Below are 25,629 nucleotides of genomic sequence, written 5' to 3'. Positions count from 1 at the left end.
CGGAGGTTTACTGTGTGCTGGTCCTGCAGGCTAATCCCTCACACACAACCTCACATTAGCACACGCTGCATGCTGCTTATTCAGCACTCGCTCATGCATGCAGACATGCACAAACATTCACACATGCAGAGCGGTGGACAGCAGGCGGACATACATTCAGGATGTGTGTGTGCTCTTGGCCGTGAGCAGAAAACAGCATGTCAACAAGTGCAGGGGAGAAGACCGAGACGGGAACGCTGTTTTAGTTTGGTGTCCGGAAAAGATCTGACGCAGCATCTTTACTGTCAGTTACAGTCGACATTAGAGCCTCTTTCCCACTGGTCAAAAAACCCACTTACACTCGGCTTGTTTGCTTAGAGGGAAAGGTTACAATCAGCATTCAGACCCGGGTAATTATCGCCTCGGCTCCGATCCGCATTGATGGGAACACAAAACCCATGTCGACACACTAATCTCCGCCTCCTTTCCGGCGTGATGCGATGCTCCGTCTGTAACTTCTGCGACTCCTCGTCATCTCAGCTACAAATTCCACCTGTCTCCGTCCGAGCAGCGCTCCAACATCGTTCCAAATTAAACAGACTGAATGAGTAATAGATACAAGACGGACCTAACCACCGTAACATCTTCACTGGTTACTAACCCTGCCTCCGGCGCGTTTGTGACGTCAGACGGTGACGCAGCAGAAAAGAGACCGACAGGAGTATACTTCACTTGCAATGGGAAAAGAGGCATTTATCAGCAGGTCTTCCTGGGTCTGAAAAGCCGCTAATTTCGGTGGGGAATTCGAATATATGAACTGCCAGCTTCGTGGAAAGCAGCCTGTAAACCTGTGCTGAAAGCTGCTCACTCTGCTGACTGAATGTTATTAGTGCGGCTCTCTCGGAGCGTCGGTGTCCCTGTGATGGTCTGAAGCCGCTTTTAGAGGCCACTGTGAGTTTTTGTGCTTCTTGTTGTGACCTACATCAATTTCAAATTGGATATTCGGGTCCTGCTTGAAGGAATGTTTTCTCAGGTTCGGTTGAAATCTTGTGACAGGCTTTAATTGTGTGTGACACAGGAATATTCTGCAGTCGTGTGAATCATGCTTTCTATTATTTTTAGCGAAGGTGGCGACTTTTCTTTTCCTGCATGCTGATTGTCTCTGATCAGTGACGAACATGTCTGTCGGATTTTGGTGATTTAGAACTTTTTGCATCAATGAAAGAGTGTTCGTTTATTGGTGAGGAGAAGTGTCTGTAACTCTTAAATCAGAGGCCCTTTTTTTAACATAGTTTGGGTCTAAAGAACTCTGAGGTACCAAAGAAAAAATGGCTCGAAAGCTTTTGCCGTCATTTTTGTCCATGTGTTTTTCTCATCTCCTAACGTCCCGCCTTCTCTCTCTCCGACAGTAACGGCACGGCCGGGAAGATGAACGGGGCGTTGGAGCACTCGGACCAGCCGGACCCGGACGCCATCAAGATGTTTGTGGGTCAGATCCCGCGCTCCTGGTCGGAGAAGGAGCTGAAGGAGCTGTTCGAGCCGTACGGAGCCGTTTACCAGATCAACATACTCCGAGACCGCAGCCAGAACCCTCCACAGAGCAAAGGTACAAACGCACGTGGCACTTGAACGCATCTCAGAGGATCTGTTGCTGGAGGAGATGCTTACTCTTCCTGTTTGTCTCCCTCCATTACGGTCGTCTCTTCTTTATATCTATCTGTTCCCAACTGTCTTATTCCCTTCTTCCTCTTTGACTCCATTTCTTTTCTTTCATGTGATTCCTTTCATAAATCTGTCCTCACTTTCTTTCCATCTCCCTTCTCTCCGTCCTCCTTCTCACCATCCCTTTACCCTGCGTCTTTTACTCTATGATTCTTTCTCTTCCCTCCCTCTTTCAGACATTTGTCCCCTTCACTTCTTCTTCTTCTGTCCTTATCGTCTTCCTCCGTCCATCTTTATTGTGCCTCATTAGAAACACAAACGTGACGACACAAACGTCCTTACAGACGATCATATTTCTAGAGGAACGCACAGAACTGGCTCTGTACGCACGCAGACAGACACCAGCCAGTGACTGAGTGGACCGCCTCACCTTGTTAATGGCAGAACAAATGATACACGTTCAGAATTACACAAGCAAACACACATTTCGTGCACCACTGGAAGACAAAGACTCGCCCAGCCAGACTCGCACAGTCAATTGTGCGAAGCCGAATGATTTGCAGCTATTTTCTCCCGTTCCTTTTTCTCTTCGCCTTTGATGAATTCGTCAAGTGTGAGAGCAAACAATAGAGACAGAAGCAGCGAACGGGCACACAATGGCGCTGCCATATTAACAGGCTTCAGCCCGGAGGAGTGGGGGCCTGATGACACTCCTGATGAGACACCGGAGTGGGAGGAAAGTAAAGAGAGAGAAAGGGAGGACGTCAGGAAGAGAGATGCGCCGCTTCCATCCGACTGTAAAGCAAATTGAGAGAGAAGTTTGGGAGTGTCGCACGAAACCAAACATGAATCAGAGCGGATGAAGCGAGTAAACACTCGTCTGGCTGAAAAATGGAATTAAATTAGGGATTTATCAGTTTGTCTTCATCATACATGTCTCGGTGAATCTTTAATGCGGCAGATAATCGTCATACATCAGCAAAGCAACACCCTGGTTCTATATACATCGACACACTGCTAATGTGCTTTGTTGGGTTCATCTTGGAGGAAATGTTGTTGCTGCCAGGATTTCTTTTTCTGCATCATCTTAGTGAAGGGTTAGCCATACAAAGGCCAGGATGACGGCACAGTAGGACAGGGTAAAGGTCAAGGTTAGGGAGTCCTCGATGCAGCGGCCCTTTGCCGGGTGTCATCCCCCATTCTCTCCTCCCTGTTTCTGACACTATTCACCATCTCCATCTCTCAATTAAGGCATAAAAGGCCACAAAAATAATCTTTAAATAAAGCAAAGAACAAGTCTAAACCTTAAAAAATGACACCACACGTGTTGGGCATGATCACAGATTGATTCAAATACTTCTAACCAGGGAAAGCTGCTAAAAAACTGTCCTCAGATCCCCTCAAAACGCACCGCATGTCACCAAGTCTTTCTAATTCAATTAATTGGAAATTTCTTGGGAAATTAGCGTAAATGAAACACGTTGGGTATTATTAGCTAATCATGCAGCGGGAGGCATCTGTTCCTGGTTCCTGTCGCTGCACCAGGACATCGTCAGCGGCTCCATCTCCTCGTAGACTCTCGTTGTGGTCCTGCTGGGGACGTCCTGACATAATCATCCAGCTGTTAAATCCTAAACATCCAACGTGTTTGAGATTATGACGACAGTCTGGAGAGGTTTGAGACAGCATCTGTGAACCCCTTAAGTTAGCAGATATCTGGGCTGAACATCGGTGCAGAGCAAGGTCCCGAACCAGACTGATTGCTTAGACGGTTAATCGCTGAAAGAAAGTCTGCACGATAACGAGGAATGCAATGCGACAGGGCGGCCGTTCCTCTGATGATTTTTAAAGATTTTTGGAGGCACAAATTCTAAATGCTGACCGGTATTAAGATCATGTTTTGAAATCAAATAGCAGCTCAACGATCGTCCTTCAGCCTCCTGCACCTGCTTCTGTTTTTAGTCTCTCTCTCCGTGTGTCTGTGTGTGTGTTTCTCTCTCTCTCTGGCTTCCTCTCATCCCCACTGAGTCATATGAGCTTATGAAAGCCTGAAGACAGCCTTCTGCCAAGACCCAAATCAACTCGTTTCTGCACACCAACACACTTGTCATGCGCTTTGTGTTTGTGCGTCCTTAGCCTTGAGATGACTCCTTCCCTCTCTCCTCGTCAGTCTCTTCTCCCTCCGCATCCCCGTGACAAGGCAGGAGAAAAAAAGAAAAGGTGCAGAGTTCCTCCTCCTGTCCTTCAGCTCCCCCAAATCTCCTGCTTCATCTTCACTACCCTTGAAATGAGTTGTTTTTATGGCTGATGAGTCAGGAGTATCACTCACCGGCTCTTCTGCAGCACATGAAAAAACACAGCCACCTACCGTGCCTTTTATTTTCTCTTCCCTGAATGACAATCTTCCTCCATATGCCTCATTTTTCGCCGTCTCTGTCTGTGCTGCGAGCTGGAGTGTTTTAAGAGGAAATGTAGCATTTGATTGGGCTCTTACCGGCCTTGTTATTCGCAGGCTTTGAGCGCTGTTGTTGTTTTTTCGTAGTTAAGTAAGCCGCATGGCCTCATCTGCACTCGCTCAACTCCGAGGAGCTGAAATGGCCCCCTTGCCGGCGTCGCTGTGCCGCTGGAGCCGTCGGTAATTTCACCGGTGTCAGGGAAGCTGCGGCCTCTTTCTTCCCTCTGTGTGTTTATTTTAAATTAGCGACAGTGTTGTTTCAGAAAGATCTCGCCTATCTGGGGGCAAACGAGCCCGCTATTGTGCCCCAGTGGCGACCCGAGCGGAGCTTCTTCATGAAGGAACAGTTTGGATTTAAATGAGTTTGTTAGTCCCATTGAGAAGTGGAGACGTTCCACGGAGGCTGATGCGACTTTTCTGTTGGTGTTTTGTTTGGATCCTCATTAGCTTCAGAGACCAACAAGAACATCGACAACAAAACACAGCGACATGGGAAGTATTACATGACAGCGGATATCCAGCAAGTAGAAGATAACTCGTGTTCAGCTCGTGTTGGTTCATATCGGCGTGTCATTCTTGATATTCTTTACATGGATATCGTGTAACGTGAGGTGAGCTTGATTTAATTTCACTACCTAAATGCCCCCTAACACTGAATCTTTGGTTGGCGATCAATGCACAGTCCACTTTGTGAGTTCCCATTTTCCATCCATCCATCCATCCATTATCTTCCGCTTATCCGGGGCCGGGTCGCGGTGGCAGCCTACTCAGTAAGGTGACCCAAGCGTCCCTTTCCCCAACAACATTTTCCAGTTCCTCCTGGGGGATTCTGAGGCGTTCCCAGGCCAGACGGGATATATAATCCTTCCAGCCAGCTCTGGGTCTGCTCCCAGTTGGACGTGCCCGGAAAACCTCCAAAGTAAGGCGTCTGGGAGGCATCCTAACCAGATGCCCGAACCGCCTCAACTGGCTCCTTTCAACGCGAAGGAGAAGCGGCTCTACTCCGAGCTCCCCCCAGATCTCCGAGCTCCTGACCCTCTCTCTAAGGCTGAGCCCAGACACCCTCCGAAGGAAACTCATATCGGCCGCTTGTATCCGCGATCTCATTCTTTCAGTCACTACCCAGAGCTTGTGACGAGCTTTGGATAGTTCCCATTTTCGACGGGACAACATTCCCAGCATGCAACAGCAGCAATGACCCAGGTTTTTAGAACCAATCAACAGATTAGCACGTAAACAGTTGATCAGAAATCTTCGTAATGCTTTCAGAACGAAAACAGAGCCCGCACAACGGCCAACAGGTAAAGCCACTAAAATACACTCGTGCGTCTCCTTCTGTGACGTGTCAAAGTGTCCGATGCGTCCAAACAGGGAAGATGCTAACCTGTCTGTTTATATATTGATATTTAGATTGTAGTATAATCCAGATTTAGCGTACAATCTGACCTGACAGATCATCCCCAACACGTCCTGTTTGTCGTAGAATATTATTTAAAAATGACGTCAGACATGAGCAGACGTTAGAAGTGGGACAGCTTGGAATAAATTAATGATTAATTACAGGACGTCCAAGATAAAAACCTAATGCTGGCTCAGAGCTACGGCTGGAACGCAGCTCTGCACATCAAACCCGAGAGTGGATATCTGTGGATCAGTGTAATCCCCCCTATTTTATTATTATTATCATCATCTGCCGTCGCATGACGGTGGTAAGAGCTGCTTGAGAGGCTCCTTCAGCCTGACAAGAATAAAATTCCTCGAGCAAACAAAAAGTCATTTTCTGAATTTCTTTTGGCATAAAACAAAATCGTCTTTCCAAATATATATCAGCTTCCAAAAATCAGCATGGGAAGATACTTTAAATGATCACTTAAAGCCTGTTGGAGTTCGTACGAAGCCCAAACTTCATCAATCACACAACATATTTAGAGGCAGCTCGGTTTCCTTTAATAAGTTTCCACATTTGTTGTTTTTGGCCCCGAAGCGTTAAGTTGTTTCGAGCCGGATCCATTTCGCAGTTTGACCCAGGTGTGTGCATTACGCCTGTTTGTGTGTGTGTGTTTATTCTGATGGTCTGGGGAATATCGCGGCACTACTGTTGGTTTAATGTGTTTGGAGTTAATAACCAGATGAGTGGATGAGCAGGGGGAGGAGGGGAGCGAGTGAGAAATGGAGCAATTTGGCATTTTGTGCTGAAAGAGAGACAGAGATGGAGGGAGAGATAGAGAGAGAATGAGACAAAGAGAGCCAGAGGGGTAAACAGAAAATGGTCCTTTTGCTAAAACACAACCTTAAGCGCCATGACGGGTTTGTTGCAGCGTGTGTGTCAGCGTGTGTGTTTGTGTGTCTGTGTTTTGGCAGGGGACGTGCTATGTCATTTATCTTAATGATACAGCCTGCCCACATGAGCTGCTGAGACACACACACGCACTCTTAAACTGACACACACGCATGCACAGAGTAAGTTTAATGTCTTCATTAACAGGCGATATCCTACATAAGTGTCCCTGTGCACAACGAGGCCTGCAAATCGCTCCAAATATAACAAATAACATGAATGAGAGGAGAAATTAACGGCATGTAATTTAATCTGGATGGAAAACAGTCATCAACAGTGTGCTGAGGAATATAGAAGATTACTCTCTGATAATGTGATGATGTCCACCCAACCTGCAAATAACACAAAGGCTGAATGATTATCAGTCAATTGGATTCTTTTATTATGACTTAGATATTTCACAGCGTCTTAAAGGGCTCCTATTACGCTCCTTTCCAGCTTTATATTTTTGTTCTGGGACTCCACTGGAGTAGCTCTGCATGATTTACAGTTTAAAAACATCATTATTTATCTTATAGTGGCCTTTAAGCAGTTCGAAAGTTCAACCTCTGTGTGAAACAAGCTGTTTTAGGTACTGTCTCTTTAAGAACCACTTTTCATCTGATTGCCCAGCTCTCAGGAGGCCTGTATCCACTGTGTATTTTATGTATTACTTTTCCACACATTTAAGTAAATCAAACAGGCTCTCTGAACAAAGGGGTCTATATAATCAACACTTTTCAAAGTCTCACTCACATCAGATTTAAGCTAGCACGTAGCTATAATATCATGATTGACAGCTGGAGTTGTCGGACTGCTTTAAATTGAACACCTGTGCATTTCTGTTTCTGGAGGAGAGATATTTGAGAAGCTACCAATCTCTCTTGTCTTGCAAAACAGACAAGCAGCCATTTAGCTTAGCTTAGCATAAACACTTGAAACAGGGCAACAGGAAATAGTCATATTCACCTACTGGAACCTCTACATTTAGTCAAATGAACCTAAATCAGGATCTTTCTCTAAACTCTGCAATATTTATACACATGTAGGTTTACATTTGTAATTCTTCTAGTAGAATATTTGTTATAACTCTGACTGGATGACAACATGAAACATCCATCCATCCATCCATCCATTATCTATAGCGCTAGTCCTGTTCAGGGTCGCTGGGGGGCTGGGCATAAGGCGAGGACACCCTGGAGTGATCGCCAGACACTCACAGGGCTCAACATGAAACAAACAACATGCATGTGTGATTCTTCTTTGCATGTAGACGACAAAAAACAGGCCCGTCTCTCCACCAGTATCAGAATTTATTTGAAACTGGTTATAAAAATAACACTCAGATATTTTCTCTCAGCCTACTGAAACCAATAATGTCTGACATTTTCTAAGAAATAAAACCTCTCAATGACGACTGCAGCACAAAAGCGACTCAGCCTACAGCCGAAACATCATGGCCGAAGAGACGCAGACAAAAGGGCCACCTGTAGAAAAATCAAACCTTTAAATCCGAGAGAAGAGACGAGACACTGCCACCCACGCGGCTTGATTGACAGCTGATCTCTGGGGAAGAGCGGTAGCCACAACACAGCCGTGAGTGTTTAGCAACCAAAGATGTTGCAACGGTTTCATATAAACCAGCTTTAAAGCAGAAAGGTGCAATCAATACTGCCCCTGTAGAGGGGGTTTCTTTTTTGATAAGTGTTTGACCTGGATACCTGAAATAGATTTTACAGCAGGCATTTTTTTTTTTTTTTTTTAAATCTCCTCTAACCTGAAATGTCATCTTGATGGTTGAAAACAACAACAACACAAAAATCCCATAAAGATTTGGAAAATATTTCAACACTGGAGATTGAAGCCTCGACAAATTCGGCTTGAACAAGTGAGAATGCGTGAATGATGTCAAAGTTGAGAGTGTCATTAAGCATCCACAAAAATCAAACTGTATTTAAAACTTAGTTTAAAGAGGGGTATCACATTTTAAGACATTTATATAATGTTACAATACTGGATGTCCAGACTTAACGTGGGTGAAGTTTCAGATCTGCAGGCTGCTGTGAACGCCAGGTTTCACACAGTTTCTTCTACACGCTGCACTTTGTGATGTCACAGAGCTGGCCAATCAGAAGAAAGTGGGCTTGTAGGGGCGGGGTTTCTTAAAGGGACAGAGCTGGCTGAGTGGCTGTAGGAGGGCCTGCACAGAGCACCAGTGTGAGAAAAATAGCTGTTAATTATGCTAAGCTACTACACAGGTATCACAGAGTGAAATATGAAGCTTAAAATTAGCATAATAACAACATAACAGCTCATTTTATTAACTCTGTGTGGGCGTGGCAGGTCTCATTTTGATTGCTAATGTGTTCGAGTCATCTGAGATAGAATCAGAGGAGCTAACAGCTAACAGGAGCCCTGCTATCTTTAGAGTTACGAGATGCTTATCCGTATCATAGTTAACAGTTAGCATACACATGCAACTATGCTAAATGACACCTGCTGCAGAAAGAAGACCAACAACAGCCAGCCATAATCATGTGTCGCTGTCACTAGTTGCCATGGACAACCAGAAAGCTGCCGGCTGACTTTACTTTGAGTTGGATCTTGAAACTAATTACATAATAAACCTCTGAGCTTGACCACGCCCAATTCAACCCAATGCTGATGCTGACTTTCATGTACATATTAATAAGGCTACTGTGGATCCTGGTTTGCAGTGGCAGACTAAGAGGAGCCCTGGGTTACTCTGATGGTGCATTCAGGGACTCCGTTTGCAGACGTCGGAACAGCATCACAACTGCGTTCTCTTTCTCAGCGCTGAGCGAACGCTTCCCCGTCCGAGACAATTATCTGCTCTAATGGATTCAGTTGAGACAGAGGCCGACCTGAGACGGAGAGCTGATTTCATTCTTTCCTAAAGCAGAGCGGCCAATTATATCGCCTTAACTAGATGTTAGCTTTCTTAGCCGGCTACCCAGGCCCAATTAGCGAGCAGCTGCAGGTGGATTTTAATGGGAGACTGTGTGTGTGTGGATTCTCAGCTCATCTGTGTGAGTCTTTTCTCCCTCTTTATGTTTATACTTCTGCATGCCTCAGCGACAGAGAGAGCTGCTTGGTTATAGGAAAAGTTGCCGAGCTGGAATTTTTTTTTTCCCTCCTCTTCGGGGTCGGCCAGAAAGCGGCTTTGATTTCCGGAAAGTGCTCTTGTTGTCTTCGCAGCGAGGGAGGGGAGCGGGGGAGGATGACATTGGTGCTTTTCCACCAAAGTAACCAGTGGATTGTATAGATTTGTGAAGTGCTGCGAGCTGGACCGATTCCTACGTTGACAGGATTAGAACGTCAGCCAAATGCCCGTCAGAGACGCGGCATTGTTTGAAGCTCTCCACTCATCCCTCTCCTCTATTTTTCCATCCGACAATCTGTTCTTTATTGCGCTGTCAAATCCAGAATGTGTTCACTGTCATTTTTTCCCCCTCCTATCCCTGCTGTCACTCAGCGGCTCTTTGACACACATAAATTATCCACATTAAGGGGCATTTTCACAGCTGCACAGTCAGCGAAGAGGGAACAGTGCGAGGGGGAGGATGGAGAATGTATCCCATGCCACCCAGAGGCCTGAGCGCGCAGTAATTGCAGCAGAGTGTAGTTAATGTGGGTCAGCGGTTGAGTGGAACCCCAGGGGTCAAAAGGAGTGTGGAGGGGAAGGAAAAGGAAGCAGAGTGATGGAGGGAGAAATAAGAAGGAGTCACTGTCGGAGCCGGAGCCAGCCTCGGGTGGAAGGGCTCAGGGTGAAGCGCTCTGATACTGCCCCCCTAGTGTTTCTTTTTCCCCCTTTTAATAAACCATACGGCCGTTCTGCTCGACCGCAGAGCAGTGCTCCTTTCAGCCTCCTCCACCTCCACCTGCCTTCTCCCCACCGTCCTCAGTCGGTGCTGATTCAACCCAAAAAGGCGGTTTTGGACCCGCAAAATGCAGCATATGTTACATTACAGCACAAAACATCTTAAAGGATTAACCTGTTGTAGAAAACGGCCAAAACCTTGGTCGGTTATGGCGCCCTGCCTCTGTACTTCGGTCTAAAGTCAGTCTTTTCCTCATCTTGACATTCTGATTAAATAAAACATGATTCATATTATTGTAAGGTATTAGTCGTGGCTCGTGCAAAGCGAGGTAAAATGAATGAACAGCCAGTTGAAGCGCTCTCTCTCTCTCTCCAGCCAGTAAACATGGAGGGCTGCTGTCACCGTGTCCTCACTGATGGTTGGACGTTAACTTATTGTTTGTGTTTTATGTGTTTTTTGCTGCACTTTATGTTTGTTTATTTTATTTATTTTAAAGGGGATCATGTACGATATTATACATGAATGTTACCATTGGATGTATGAACCAGAGTTAGCTTAAAGCCAATCTTAGATCCCATCGGCTATAGTCTGACGACGATACAGCCTCTGGGGACACCGGTGAATGTGCCGGGCGTGTAGCCAGCGGTTAGCATAAACGACTTCCTTTTCCGTGTGCTGCATTTTTTTACAGAAAAAGAACCTGACTTTAATTAACGGGTCTTTTACCTTTGCCGAAATTTCAACATCATGATGCAGATTAGTGAAAAGTCAGAATGAAGCTTTGTCAGGTCTGTCCTCAAGAGGAGAAGAAAACTACTTTTAAAATGCTCGTTTGTTGAACGGAGGTCGGATCGATCATTTCTGATGCATTCGAGGAAGTCGGGAAATCTAAACGCTGAACGGCTTTCGTGACTAATTTCGTGATTTCGTGATTAATATCAGACATTAAAAAAGGCTTTGCCAAAGTGTAGGTGCTGGACGACCTGGGGATGAGAATCTGTTTGTACGTTCATACGTTTCTGCAAGATATACAAACCTCTGCGCCTTGGAAAGTTCGTCCTCTGGATGTGATATTAAAGTGTTTCTGTAAAATTCAACAACAAAAAGCACAATCCAGTGAATATTTAGTCCACTAGGAAGATAATTTCTCTCTCTGCGCTGAATCTCAGGCGAATGAAAGTCTTTTAAGTAGATTAGTTGCTGCTTAAACTCAGATGACCCGTCTAACTATTCTGCAGCAGTGGAGACATGTTCATTCCTCTAATGGAAAATAACTTCAATCATTGATAAAAATGTAACAAGAAATTAAAATGTCGGCGCACGTTACGCCGAACTGGTCGGAGTGACCTGATCAGACATGAACAACAGGACCTCACCCAGCCCGACCGGCCTGAGATACCTACACGTGAGGCTGAATGCACCTCCTCAACTCGTCCCCCTCAGAGCCACGAAGCAGGGGGTAGACCCCTTGTCGGAGAGGGTGGATGTGTTGACAGAGGTGGGGGGATGTGGGTCTTCCTTTCAGTCAAAGGCCCCCTTCAGCAGCCATGAAGCATTTATGAACAGGCATCTCCCTCCTCTGCTCTCTATTCCGCTCACAGCTGCTCCCCTCTTCTTCTCCCTTTCTTTCCCAGGTCCTCTCTCTCTCTTTCTCTTACAAACACACACATCAGCGTTTAATAGATTTTTCCCCCCTCGAGTTTGTGTGTGTTTGCATCTCTGGTGTGTGTTTTCGAGTGTCCCTCTTCAACAGCACAAGCAGAGCGAGCGTCCCCGTTCTGAGCCCTCTCCGGCCTTCAGGTAAATGTTTGTGCTGCGAGAAGAGACACATGCACACAAATTGATGGAAAGAGCTTATTAACGCGAGTCTGAAGCACTTTTTTCACTTGTTCAAGGCTGTCTTTTAGCGTCGGCATCTCTGTAAATAAAAAGCACACATGCTGACATCAGTTAAAGTAATATCTGCGCTCTTATTCTGAAGCTTTGTGTGTGTGAGCCCGGGAGTGTGCTGACTCTTAAACAGGTTGAACACTGCAGAGAATGTGTGTGTGTAAATGTGTGTGTGTGAGGTCCACTCCGCTGCTCTTTGATCCTCGTCTTGACAGCCCACCACCTGGGACGATCCGTCACACGCCGCATGGCTCCCAGGTCCGGCTACACCACGGGAATCACAACACACAGCGGCTAACGCAGCGCTAACAGCCAACCCTCCCCTGCACATTATACACTGTCAGAATCGCTAATGCTAGCACCAAACGCTAAACCCTCCCATATACAGATATGAAGAAAAAAAAGGAATCATAATTCACGGTGCACGGCTAGCAGCTAACCCTCAAACAGTGCTATTGGAATTGCTAATAGCACACGAGGGGCCAGAGCTTGAACACAGGTGCACCTGGAATTATAATGAAATTATAATGTACAATACGGAGGCAATGCTAAAAAGCTCCCTCTTGTATACACACAGTATTCACTCTGCAGCAGGCATGCAGGAAGTATCATCAATACGGGCAAAAGTTAATGTGCCTCAAATGAAATCATGATTCATGCTACTGTAAGGTACAGTTACAATGTGCACTGTAACAGTTTCTTAAAGGGCCAGTACTTAATTTATCTACTGCATACTTTTAAGTTCACTAACACATTTATTTAAGAGATGGGGTTAAATCAGTACGTTTTAAATATCTCGATTGATCATGATTGATCGGTTCTGGAAGGCGTAAATTAGGTACTATTGGGTCTATTCTTTGTTATACTAAATTAAAGAGCAGCTCCTGTCATGTTTTAAGATGTATAAAAAGCTCTGCATGAAATAATAAATTGTGTCTGATATGATTTTTCTGCAAAATACGTTTACCTTTAAGCCAAAAGTTCCCCAATCTCCGTAGGCCCCGCCCACTATGCAAATTTCCAACCGCCCCCTCCGTTGCGAAAACAAAACACATCTCTGCCATCGTTTCGTTCCAAGTAAGTCAGTAGTGAGTTTAACAAATGACGATGACTGTTACAGCTGGCTCGCACATCGCCGAAGTGGTCGCCATAGGTTGCACGTAATGATACGCATAGCGTCACCCCGTCCATTAACAGGATTGGCTCCTTAGGTTTGTGACGTCACAAACCTGCCAATCAGAAAACGTGTTGTTCAGCCCGTCCTTGGTACAAAGCAGACAGGCCCAGCCATGGAGATGATGCTCATGTTGTCCCTGATACGTCTTGTAGCACATGTAGAACACCACATGGAGATGTTTACAAGGTTGGATTTTCACTGGAGGCGGGCTTTAAGCTATTAGTTAATAAGTTATAAGTTGGCAATATCATCAAGCAATTTATTTCAAAGCATTTTTGTTATATTTGTCTTCCTGTTTGGGTTTATTTCTTCAATAACGACCTGCTTGCTGTACACTATACCTTCAGCCTTGTTTCATTAGATAATCCCTGATGGATCAGTCAAAATAACATCAAAGGCATGATGCCATCGGAACATAAGATACAAGGAATCTCAATAAAGAAAGGATGTTGTGGTTAGCGCTGTCTCCTGGTTCAAATCCTGGTTCAGACGTAGTGGGCCTTTCTGTGTGGAGTCCTCGTGCATGCGTGGGTTCCCTCCGGGTACTTCGGCTTCCTCCCACAGTCCAAAGACGTGCTCGTTAGGTTCACAAGATCCGTGGGTGTGAATGTGAGCATGAAAGGTTGTCTGTCTCTGTGTGTCAGCCCTGTGATTGACAGGTGATCAGTCCAGGTGTATCTCCAGCCCCCCCGCGACTACTTGAACAGGAAACGCGGTATAGATGATGTTCTCTCATCGTGAGCAATTTTCACCTTGATAGCACAGAAAACGAGTAATTTCACTTTATTAAATTCTTCACACACTTAGTATTTGTTTAGCTTCACTTTAACTTCACTTTAACTTGATTTAAGACTTTGGTACTTCTTCCTGAAATTCCTCCTCAGGGTTTCCACTTTTTTTTTATGGTAATGACGAGCAGAGATGAAGCAGAAGTGCCGGAGATTGACAGTTTATGTAAGCCATCACTCAACCACTGAGTTTTGTGTCTAAAAGCCATATCACTTTGGTGACCTACATGGAATAAATTGGATAAATTTCCACCCTGTCTGTCAGTCGTGACTAATTTCCCCTCTTATCTCGGTGCCTTTAACTAGTAGAGGCTGGTGTGAAGCTCTCGGTGGTAAATTAATACTGATAGTAGAAGTGTGGGGGGCTTTGGGTTTAGTGAAGTGACACCCCGAGCTGCCGCTCACGCTGGGGGTCGTAAAAGAAAACACTAAGCTGAGAGATATCTCTGCTAATACACGGGAACTGCAGCATCTGAATCACAACACCAATCACGTTTCTGACGCTAGGCTAAGGGCCAACTCTTCAACAGCCGTGGCACCCAGAGGACACCGCAGGAATTCAGATCCATTACGCTCGCAGCCCCATCAAAGGGACTCTGGGATCCGGGTGCTAAATCTGCTCCAGATGCTCACTGTTGGATTTCACTAAGATGCACTGCAGGGCAAGTGTCATCAGGGCCCGGTGTGTGCGATACGGGCCAGTCTGAGCCGAGCGCTCGCGCCGAGGCGATGTGTGTCGTAAACACAAAGGAGAGGACGACACAGCAGATGTAAACAACGATGCGTTCGGCTCATCTGTGGACAAATAAATACACGAACAGATGAGCAAAGCTGGAGGCAGACGGGCCAAACATGTGAGGGAAGATGATGGAGCTCAAATCGGCTGCCACAGAAAACTCTGGTTTCCATTCAAATCTTTTTATAAGTTTCAAATGATTGAAAAGTAGAGACCAAGTTTTCTAACCTGTAAGTCTATGGCGGATGTTTTGGTGTGTTCAACCTCTGTCACAGTGTGCCAGTTATTATGCATTTTAAATGTCCTTTGGAGACTTATCATGCATGTTGGTGGAGTTTTGTTGATCGGAAATAGTTAGGAACATTCACCACGAGCAAGTGGGCGGAGTTATGATATGATGAGACCGGCGCGAAACCAGAAGAGCGACACATGACAGGTTGAAAAAGAAGGCTCATTTACAAGACGACAGCAAAGATGTCTGCAAAGCGAAGAGAGGAAGAGACTCGGGAGCTTCTGGCTGATAGGCCCGAAGTAGAAAGAGACACTACGCCGTGTCCTGCATCATGAGACCCCACCGTCCTCTCCGACAGGGACAATGTCCCGCTGCGAGGGACATGTGAAGGGGCTTTTGTTTTCTTCTCGGCCTCTGCAGAGCGACAGTCTGCAGCAGAAAACAAGCAGATTTACAGTCAGAGATTGATGCTGTGCTTAAGGTCATGCCATCATTTAAAACACATTGCGCCTGATGGTGCGTCGTGAATCTCACGGCTTCCTGTTTGTTCTTCCAGCTGACTGACTCACCAGCTCGTCCTCCATATTTCATGTCTTTATCTATCAAACCTCTCCAGCCGTGTTTTTACACGTTCCTCATGGCTGTTAAATAATCGTGTTACAGCTGTCATGAGGACATAAATACAGTTCAAACTGTGACGTTTCAATAGAATAAAGCACATCTGCTGTTTCATGAAACAGGGGAGTCACACCTCTGTGTCTGGCCTGGATTTCCTCCCGCTGGTTTCCCCCCCTGACTCTGCAGGTTTGCATGCTTCCTGAAAATGGCCCACAACTGCAGCGTTTCAGGCCGACTCTGCGGGGATTACTCACAGATTAATGAAGAGGCAAAATCCCTCCCTGCCTCTTTACCTTGCTGCTTTCTTGGCCGAGCCTTGTGTCTGCACAGGAGTGAGCGAATTAGAGCTTTTATTTAGAAATTTGTGGGCTTGCAGACGAGGTGAAACGTGGGTTAAGAGTTTTACTCTAACCAATCAGGAAGACAGCAGAGAATGAACACGACAACAAACATATTTAAGGCGTTATTCGGCCCAATTTTGACATATTTTTGGATCTATTTTGGGCCGCCACAGATCATGCTTTAAAGGCTGCAACTTTCTCCCCTTACATCTCTCTCTTCAGGGTCATTTTACCAGGCATTACACAGGAGTTGCTTGTCTGCCTTAAATGGTTGCTTGTTTGTGTTTATGTCGATCCCAAGTTACCTTTTAAAAAACAGAACACACACAATAACACAAAGAAATGAATCGAAGCAGCAGGAGACGATTAACTCCCATGTTCCGCACGGTGAAATTACCTTACCTTCACAAAAGAAGCTCTTTATTCTCTGGGATCTTGCCTGTAATGTTTTCAGACACTTCAAACATCAATCTAAGCATCTCAGTGGTAAAAAAAAACAGGACCTTTCAGAGGACATTTGTGTTGCGGTTTCCAGCTGAAGCCATCTGACGTAGCACTCCCGAAACTTAAACTCTTTTTAACCTTAAAAAAGAGGAACTTAGGCGCAGGTTAAAAAAGAAATAAATGGAATTCCCCTTTAAATATCAGAGCTTTCAGAGGTAATCTGGGTAGTGACTGTGCTGCTGAAACACTGCACGTTCCACAGATATCCTTCTTAATGTCACTAAATCAATGGGAGTAACTCTAAAGCTAGTCTTTGCATTGAAGAAGAACTGAACTAGTCAGTGAATGAGTGAGGCAGCGTGAACCATAAATAACTGATCCTTCTTTACTCAAAGAGAGAGTAACTGTTCAGATTACTCAAGGATTAATGGAGAGGCAACCCCTCTCTCCTCCTCCTGCTCCTCAGTCTCGGCCTCGTTGTGTTTGCGCTCGTGTGTCGCCGCGCGCACACGCACACACACGTCCTCCAGGCTCGAGTCATCAGCATTGAAGTCCAAAAGCGTCCGCTCCCTCTCTCCGCTAGGATGTGCCGTCCTTAACATTCACTCAGCGTCTGCCAGTGTCGACAGGTGATGCCAGGCAGATGAATAGAGAAAATGCTCTTTGTTGCTCCTTATGCTCATCTGCACTCTCTCTCTCTCTCTCTCTTTCTCTCCCCAGGCTGCTGTTTTGTCACGTTTTACACAAGGAAAGCTGCCCTTGAAGCCCAGAATGCACTGCATAACATAAAGACCTTAACAGGGGTGAGTGTGTCCTCGATTCTCCTCTGCCTCCGACTTTTCTCCTCTAATCACACACTTACAGCAGAGCCCTGAGGCGGCCCCGCCCCAACCTGTGTGTGTGCGTACATGTGTGTGTGCATGAATACACAGGTATAAACATCAGTGTGCATTTGCAGGCATGCGAGTGCCCAAAGGACTTGAAGTGTGAGCACGTTAGGAAGTGACTCAACAAGCTAAGCGTCCATGTAAAAGGAGGTTTCTTGTGCTTGTATTTTGTTTACATAAAATCCTTCAGTTTCAGGGTCCGGGTGCATAAATGGCATACTGGAACACTTAAATACAAAGGAGCTATCTATAGTGTTATTTAGTACACCTTTATTCTCCTAAGTGTGGAAACACCTCGTATAAAGAGGCTGATTCTTTGTGTTATTGTCCGCCTCTTCAAAGCCACCAAACCCCATTGACAAAAACAGTAATTTTACCTTGCATTACATCGGAGTTGCTGATCTACCGCTGCCTTGATCAGGTAGTTTGTTTGTGACAAAAATACTACGTCGGATCTAATCGAATAGTTTTAAACACCGAAATGACACATTAACAAAAACAAACTCACTGATCGAGGCAGCAGAGGACCAGTAATGTTTCCATGTTCTGCGCGGTAAATCACTGTTTTTGTCAATGGAGTCTGGTGGGTTTGAAGAAGCTAATTAAACACACTCAGACGGGCATTTGTCAGACAATAATCTGAGCTCGACAGCACCACTAGTAAGTAAAAACAATAGTCTTGACAACATAGGCTCGTGTTGCAGCCATTCCTTCTGTTTCATTCTCCACTATTGTTCCGTCTTATGGCCCAGGAGAGCGATAGAGGAAGTGGGCTGTTGCTCGCTTGCGCACTCACTCTTTTAGCCCTGGGTGGATATTTAGAGGCCCCCAGATCCCTTCTGCTCGGGCTATTGGCTGCGTCCCCGCCTCTCTCTTCTTGGCTGCACCGGCTAACTGGAATCTCATCAATTGAGCGCCTGTACTCGCTCGCTTCTGTCAGTTGGATCAGCAGATAGCCCCCCTGGGCAGGACAGGGCGGACACTGCGAATCCCAAAAGAGCTAGCTGGGATTTGTGCTCGGGTTCTCGATTCGAAGTGAAGCTTGTTGTTCTTGCACAGAGTCACCGTGTTAATTGCTCGTGGAATAAGGATGTTAAACGTGGTCTGTCTTCCTGCGCTGGGAGACTCAGTCACTTATCCCTTGTTGGAGGTGTGAAACAGCCCCGGGGAGGACACAAACTGCAGCACTTTCAGGATTATAGGAACATGAAATCGCCTTCTTCTACACCGCAACACTCTCCCCTCCCCTTGTTCTGTCTGGTCATCCCTCCTCCTCGCAGCTCCTCTCTCCTGCAGCATCTCTATCTGGTTCTTATATTCGGGACTTTTTGAAGTCTGATAGCAACATATGTGGATGTTAGTTGCTTGCAGGGCAGAAGTTTGGTATCAGACGTGTCTTGTTCTTGAACTTTCAAAGACATTTAGATTGCTATATCCTTCATTTATCAACATGTATATTAATGCATTTTGATGGACCTGCATAAGGTCACTTTTTGGGGTTGAGTTAAATGACAATTTAAACAAAAAGTTTTGCAGCTTCTCCGATAGATTCCTTCAGCTGGCAGCAACAAAACAGGCTCTAATATGTGCAAAGTAATCCTTAGAGGCCAATGCACCCAATTAAAGTGTGCTGATCCTTTTTTTGGGGCCAAAAACAGCCGTTGCATTAATCTTTTCAAAGCAACCAAACTCCATTGAGAAAAACAGTCATTTTACCCTGCAGAAGACGGGATTTGCTGGTCTACTTCTGCCCCGATCAGTTAGCATTTTGGGGTTTATTGTGTGTTACACAACTATTGTGATGGAGCCAAATTAACTATTTAATAACACCAAAGTTGCACAGTATCACTCATTAAGGCTGCGGTAGACCAGCAGCTCCCATGTTTCAGCAGGGTAAAATTACTGTTTTTGTCAATGGGGTTTGGTGGCAGTGAAATTGGGTGCTGCAACATCTCTTTCTTGTTTCACATGAGCATCTTACTCTTAAAAAAAAAAAGGTCCTTCACCATCGCAATAAATAGTCTGATAAATAGTTAAAACTACATGTTTAACCTGTTAGTTGTAAATTGGACGTATTTAATTGGGCACTTTTTTCCTAGAAGGTAAAATTTCAGCCATAACAGCCCGTATTTGGGTGTCTGGCTGAGGAACTCTATTGCACATATTATGAATTTAGACATGTTAAAGTATTAACAAAGTTTAAATGCACCAGATTTCCTGTTTCAATCCGCCCTGTTGAGTTTTCTTGCAAACAAAAAGTTATGTTCACGCAGCGTTCATCATTTAAAGCATGGAAGAACAAAGTAAGTAACTGCCAGTCCCGGCTGGGAGACTAAATGTTTTACTGGGAACGCTGGGAGAACTTAGTCTCCACTAAACTCACTTCTGTTCCTTGGCAGTGCAGAAAATCTTCAGAGGCCAAAGAAGATTAAAACGGAAGATTAAAAACGCAGACAACATTGATCAAAAGCATAACATGAATGTGATTAAACCTGCATCGTATTCATCATGTCAGAGCTGGACAACGCCGACTGTCTGACATCCGATTTTTAATAAAGTCCAGTATTGACGGGCGGAGATGGTTTACACCTCATATACAGCACCAATAAGCACGGCACAGTCTCCAACACTGAATCAATAGCGGCATAAGGAAGGAGTATTAAGCGGTTTTGTTGATGAAAGTGGCTCCACCTCTGCTCAAAGTGAAAAAAAAAGGGCAGAAGAGGTGAGTCAGCGAGAGGCCGAAAAAAACAAGGATGATGATGATGGTGAATTAATTGCTGAACGAGGCGAGACGAGACAAAAGGAGAGCTGACAGAGTGAGAGAGGGGGAGAAATTGAACGCGAGGTTAGCGGAGTGACGGGCAGATGGACGGTAAAAAGGTGGAGGAGAGCACTCCAGCACGCTCGAGGGCAAAGCAATAAACGGGCCGCAGTTAAAAACCAATACCTGCTTATTAACTTCCCCACTCTGCTGGCTTGTAAAAAGCCGGCAGAACAATGTTTGTGTTGGCACTCTTCCGCCTCACTCGCTCTATCTCTCCTTTCCAAACCCAAGGCCCTAACAGGGGGCGATGCAATCTGAGTGGAGAGCTGGACGGGGGCCAAATTGGAGAAAAGGGCACCGGTGTTGGCGAGGGCCGACCGGCAGCCATGTTGGGCAGGAACAGTTGAACGGCTGCCATTTTTTTTAGGAGGGCATAAAGCAAAGAGGTCTGCAGTTAATGTGATGAGGCTCTTAGCGGCGATGGGGAGAGAAAGGATTCAGGGTGACACAAAGAGAAGGAAACCTGCAGCTGATTTTCTTTCTTCTCCGGTAGCTCGGATCTCTCTCTCTGCCTCCATCACCCGTCAGCTCTCTGAGCTGAAGATCAGCAGCGATTTGACGGCACAGATGTATGCATATGTGATTGAATGCATGCGGATAGTGTACATTCACGTCAGCTCCAGACCTGTCTGTCACACTCCAGAGATGCTGCAGTGTTTCCACAGCGTAAGCAGGTCAGAACAGGAGCAGGATGTGCGTTCACGAAGGCACCTTGACTCTAGTTTTTACAGATTCTCAGCAAGAAATGCCTGTTTTTGTTTTGTTTTTTACACGGTGTTGTCTGCTGCTTTAAAAGACACCGTCACTGTTTATCCTAGTGAACAAGGTCGTCCTGTGATGAGTGCAGCTCAAAAGCTTTTTGTTAGGGAAGACTCATGGGAGAGAGGAGAAAGTAAAACAAGGCGTCATTACTGCTTTCGCACGTAACCCAGCAAATTTTTTTAACAGCCTCTGAAGAAAGAGAAATGTCTACATCGTGCTGTTTTAAACCTTTAAACCTTTATCAAGCCAGGTGACCGTCTGTATAGAGCCAGGTAGTCTGCTAGGTTCGCGGTTAAAGCTGATGCATGAATGAAAGAGGGGGTATGATGCTGTTTGACATTTAAGACATATATAATGTTACAACGTTCAAATCTGTAGGTAAAATTACGTTGGAGTAATCCCCTGCTACGTTTAGCACAGTTTTTTCTACATGCTGCACTTTGTGACGTCAGCTGGCCAATCAGAAGAAAGCGGGCTTGTAGGGGCGGGGTTTCTTAAAGGGACGGAGCTGACTGAGTCGTTTCAGGCAGAGGCTGTGTGAGGGCCTGCACAGAGCACCAGTGTGAGAAAAATGAGGAACTGTAAATTATGCTAAGCTACTCCACAGGTATCGCAGAGTGAAATATGAAGCCCGAAATTAGCATAATAGCCCCCCTTAAAATATAGACATGACTCTACCCAGGAGGCCGGAGTTTGAGTCGCTTGCAAGACCAACTTTTTTCCAATGAATGTAGCTAGCACTAGCTCCAAAACTCACTAGTCATACACTAATTTGCATATTGGTGACATCACCGAGTACTCATTTGCATAACGCTCAGTGGTTGTGAGCACATGCTGCCCGCTACCCCAGGCCTTCCCCACCCGCCCCCGACTGCCTGCGCACGGGACAGGAGGAGAGAGGAGAGAGCAACTCTGAGCCGTTGGCTGAGGAGCCGCAAACTGCGATTGCTCTGAGCAGCATACATGGGAATGAATTACAATATAATACATTTCACTGGTCTGAAAATGTCGCAAAATTTGTCACAAGTCGCTTCTTAGAAAATAAGTCACCACGAGGGTCTAAAAGACGTTAAATTTGGCGAGAAAGTAGCAAAGCTGGCAACACTGCTAAATGTTTTTATTGTGCCTTTGATGCACCATATGTTAGGTCAAACCACAGTGTTTTTATGAAAGTGAACCAAGTAATTGTGGTGCTTAGACCTGACCAAACATCTGCTTTCAGTTAGATTAGGGCTGCAAAAGTACACACTGTCAAACAGGAAGTGGGCAGCAGTCAGGTGAAACATGAAGAGATCTGACAGAGACCTCTGAGGCTGCAAGGGCACGTCATGTGTGCCACCACATGTCATGTGATCGTCTCGACTGACACGGAAAGGCATTCATGTTGCAGGCACAATAAATATTAGAAATCAAAGCTGGTGTTCTCTGTAATCGATAGAAGCAATAATATTTGAAATTGGCACCAGAAAGTCGTACAAACAGCTCGTGGTTTCGGCCATTCTACATTCCTGCAAAACCCAGCATGCATTGCGCCCCTCCCTCTGCTGAAAGGAACATTAGCTCCCCTTGATAGCATGATAGGACTGAGGTTGAAAATCGGCCAACTGGCCCTTTAATTCCCTGCTGAAGATAAAAGGAGTATTTATGTCCATAGTCACCTTACTGAAGTCGTTTCAGCTTTACGAGATGCTTTGTGACTTGGTATTTCATAAGACGTCCAATCACAACTTTCAGACGCTGTTATGAGACACCAAGTTCCACTAAGTCAAAACAGCTTTGCTAAAGAGTACAACACATAAACCAGCAGGTGAGTTAATCCATAAAAGCAAAAGAAAATAATTAATTAGTCTGATTCTTTTTCAATAAAAACAAAAATAATGAGTCAGACATGACACACACACACACACACACACACACACACGCACGCACACACGCACACACGCATGGAGTCTTTTCAGGGAGGACGAGCAAAGCTGTTCTTCAAAGATCAACAGCTTTCACTCAACTTGTTTCTAATGACCTGCTAATGAAGCTGCAGGGGGGTGGAGACAAAGTGTGTGTGTGTGTGTGTGTGTGCGTGTGTGTGTGTGTCTGTCTGCGTGTGTAGGCTGGAGAGCCAAGTCTGAACACGCGTCTCTGCACGTACGCACGCACGCACACACAAAGACCCCAGCATAACCCATCTATCGACGAAAAACATGCCCTGCACCCCTGGAGCGAGTTAAAGCCATAAGACCCGACCCCTGCTGCCTGGGCTGATCCACACACACACACACACACACTTCTACACACACTCTCTGACTTTATTACATTTTTTCTCTTTTGATTTTTCATTTTTCATTTTTCATTTCCCTCTCCTGATCCACTCGGAGACACACCCACCGTCCGCGCTAACACAGCACACACGCTGACACACACACTAACAACACGCAGCGTGTTAAAGCCTGTCAGCCGGCCTGTCAGACAAGGTTGTTTGAGATTTTCCACTAAATTGAACTCTTTCATTAGTGGCTGACAGATGTCTAAATGCCCGGTGTCTCCCCTCTTTTCTCCCCCCTCGTTCTCCCCCTGACGCCCGCCAAAAGGGCCCCGGGGCCGCTGTTTTCTTTCTGAAGCCTTGTGGAGGAGAAGCAGAGATGGAAGGATGAAGGGAGAGTGGAAGCTAATCTAGGACGTGTCCTCTGGAGTGCCCTCCAGCTCGGAGAAGTTCAGTCCTTTATCCGCGTTTTCCTTCTCTTCTCCCTCTCTCTCTACCTCTCGCCCTCTCTCAGTCTTCCTCCTTTGTCCGGTTGAATCTCTTTTTCCATCTTCCTCCCCTCTCTAGCTCTCCTTCTCTTTGTGAGAAAGGATGAAAAGCCCTTTGATTCACTGTTTCTCTCAAGGATATTTCATTCTGAAACTGAGGCTGTGAGAAAAGGAGGGGAGGAAGGAGAGAGACGGGAGAGAGGAAGATGAGGGTGTTGGTTGGGGTGGGGCGGTGAGGAAGGGGGGAGGTGGGTTGTTTGGTCGCAGGGGGTGCTTCAGACGCGATCAGTCGAGCCCCCCCCCGTCCTCCATGTGGGCGGATCAGAGCGTTTGTCGAGCGCCAAGCTTGATAAGAAGCGTGGGGCTCATTAAAAGCTACTGTCGCTCTGAGACCACACACACACACACACACACGCAGGTCCCCACCTCCCTTACCTTTCTGCTGGCGAGATAATTAGTGACGCTCGGGTGCCAGAATACAGTCGAAGGTTGTGTGTGTGTCGCGCAACCACGGGCACATCAAAGGGCCTCATCAAAGTGAGAGCCGTGTCAGGCGAGGTTAAGGTTTAAAAGCAGCAATTTACAATCCAAAGACACAAGTCGTTTAATCGGTCATTTATTATTATTTCAAGTTGTCGGACAGAGCTGCAGACGGAGGCGCGGGCTGTAAGTGATAATGTGTATTATCATTTTCAATGATGTGAGAAATGATCTTCTTTCATGTAGAAGCCCCTGTGGTCTGAACGCTCTGACGGCTCGGCGCTTTGAAGGGAAACTTGTGCGCTCAGGAGAAATGATGGACTGAAGGCCCGAGTCTGCTCGCACACTGAAGGCCTCGCTTTTTACTGTAACCTTGATATATTTTTTATTCCACTGATGACATGCTTATACTAAAAGTACACCGTGTGCGACCGTCTGTTTCTGTTCTCATCGGCCTGAAATGTTGCTGATAAAAATCTAATACGGGAGACGTTACTCATGAAGGGCTCCTTTTTTAACCAGGTTTGACTGTAGATGATTCATTGAGGCATGTTATAGATTTATCAAGCATTATAAACGTTTTACCTACATAAATTACTCCGAAAATCCTTTATTTTCCCAGGGCCAGCTTGTGGTTATCGCTGCCTCTTTCTAATAAGGCGTGCTTTAAACTAAAACAGCCCCTAAAAGGCAACAATTCAAATCCTCAGTCGAGACGACCCTGAGTCGTTTTGTCGGTCAGATCGATGTTGAAAATGTGAGAGAGCCCACACATGATGACGAATAATGACAGATTCAATAGTTTTGTTCCAGAGAACAACGATACGACCAACAACCAGAGTCCGACTCTCACAGCTGCAAATCTCACGAAATCTCTCGCGGTCAAACGGGACTTTAGAGTAAACAAACATGGCCGACGACGGGCGGGAAGAATTGTTGATTCCTATTTAATTCAGATGTTAATACTCACTTGGACGAACACATATGTACAGTTACTCGTCTACTATACTGAGGAACAAAGGCGTCGGGATAGATCATTTCAGACCGCGATTCTTCTTCTTCTTCTTCTTTGCATGACCGGGTTATATCGCCGCCTGTTGGTGTGGCGTTCTCATGACAGCGTTTCTGTTGTGTTTTTGCGTTTCCATTTGGAACAGTGATTTTTTATAACCGTGCTCGTGTGGACGGGGAAACGAAGGAGGCAAAAACTCTGTTTTCAATAATACCCATGTACGTGTAGACATGGCCTTAGACACCTTACCCCCAGGCCAACTCAGCTCTAAGACCCATGTTACTATGGTAACAATCACTGACAGCTGCTGACCAGTAGAGCCACATTTGGAATGTCTTTGATGTTCCTTTCAACGGTCGGATTAACACTGTTTACTGTTGCCGCAAATGTTTTCCATCTCAGGTTTTCTTTGTTTTCTTGTTTCACTCTTGGCTG

The 25,629-nt window shown here is 45.7% G+C and overlaps 1 protein-coding gene across 13 annotated transcripts in view; it reads left to right on the top strand.

Moving 5' to 3' along the window:
* celf2 (cugbp, Elav-like family member 2) overlaps positions 1 to 25,629 on the top strand; it is a 226,730-nt gene that overhangs the window by 132,294 nt on the left and 68,807 nt on the right. For all 13 annotated transcript variants that reach the window (XM_069670725.1, XM_069670727.1, XM_069670726.1 and 10 more), the window contains 2 exons: positions 1,389 to 1,585; positions 17,202 to 17,284. In XM_069670725.1, the coding sequence (XP_069526826.1) occupies positions 1,389 to 1,585; positions 17,202 to 17,284 (280 nt within the window). The remainder of the gene's footprint in view (positions 1 to 1,388; positions 1,586 to 17,201; positions 17,285 to 25,629) is intronic.

Source organism: Semicossyphus pulcher, unplaced genomic scaffold, assembly GCF_022749685.1.
Source record: "Semicossyphus pulcher isolate SPU_LCO1_2020_fin unplaced genomic scaffold, fSemPul1.0.p SCAF_20, whole genome shotgun sequence".
NCBI lineage: Eukaryota > Metazoa > Chordata > Actinopteri > Labriformes > Labridae > Semicossyphus > Semicossyphus pulcher.
Note: the sequence above shows the minus strand (reverse complement) of the source record. Positions and strands in the feature narration are given on the sequence as shown.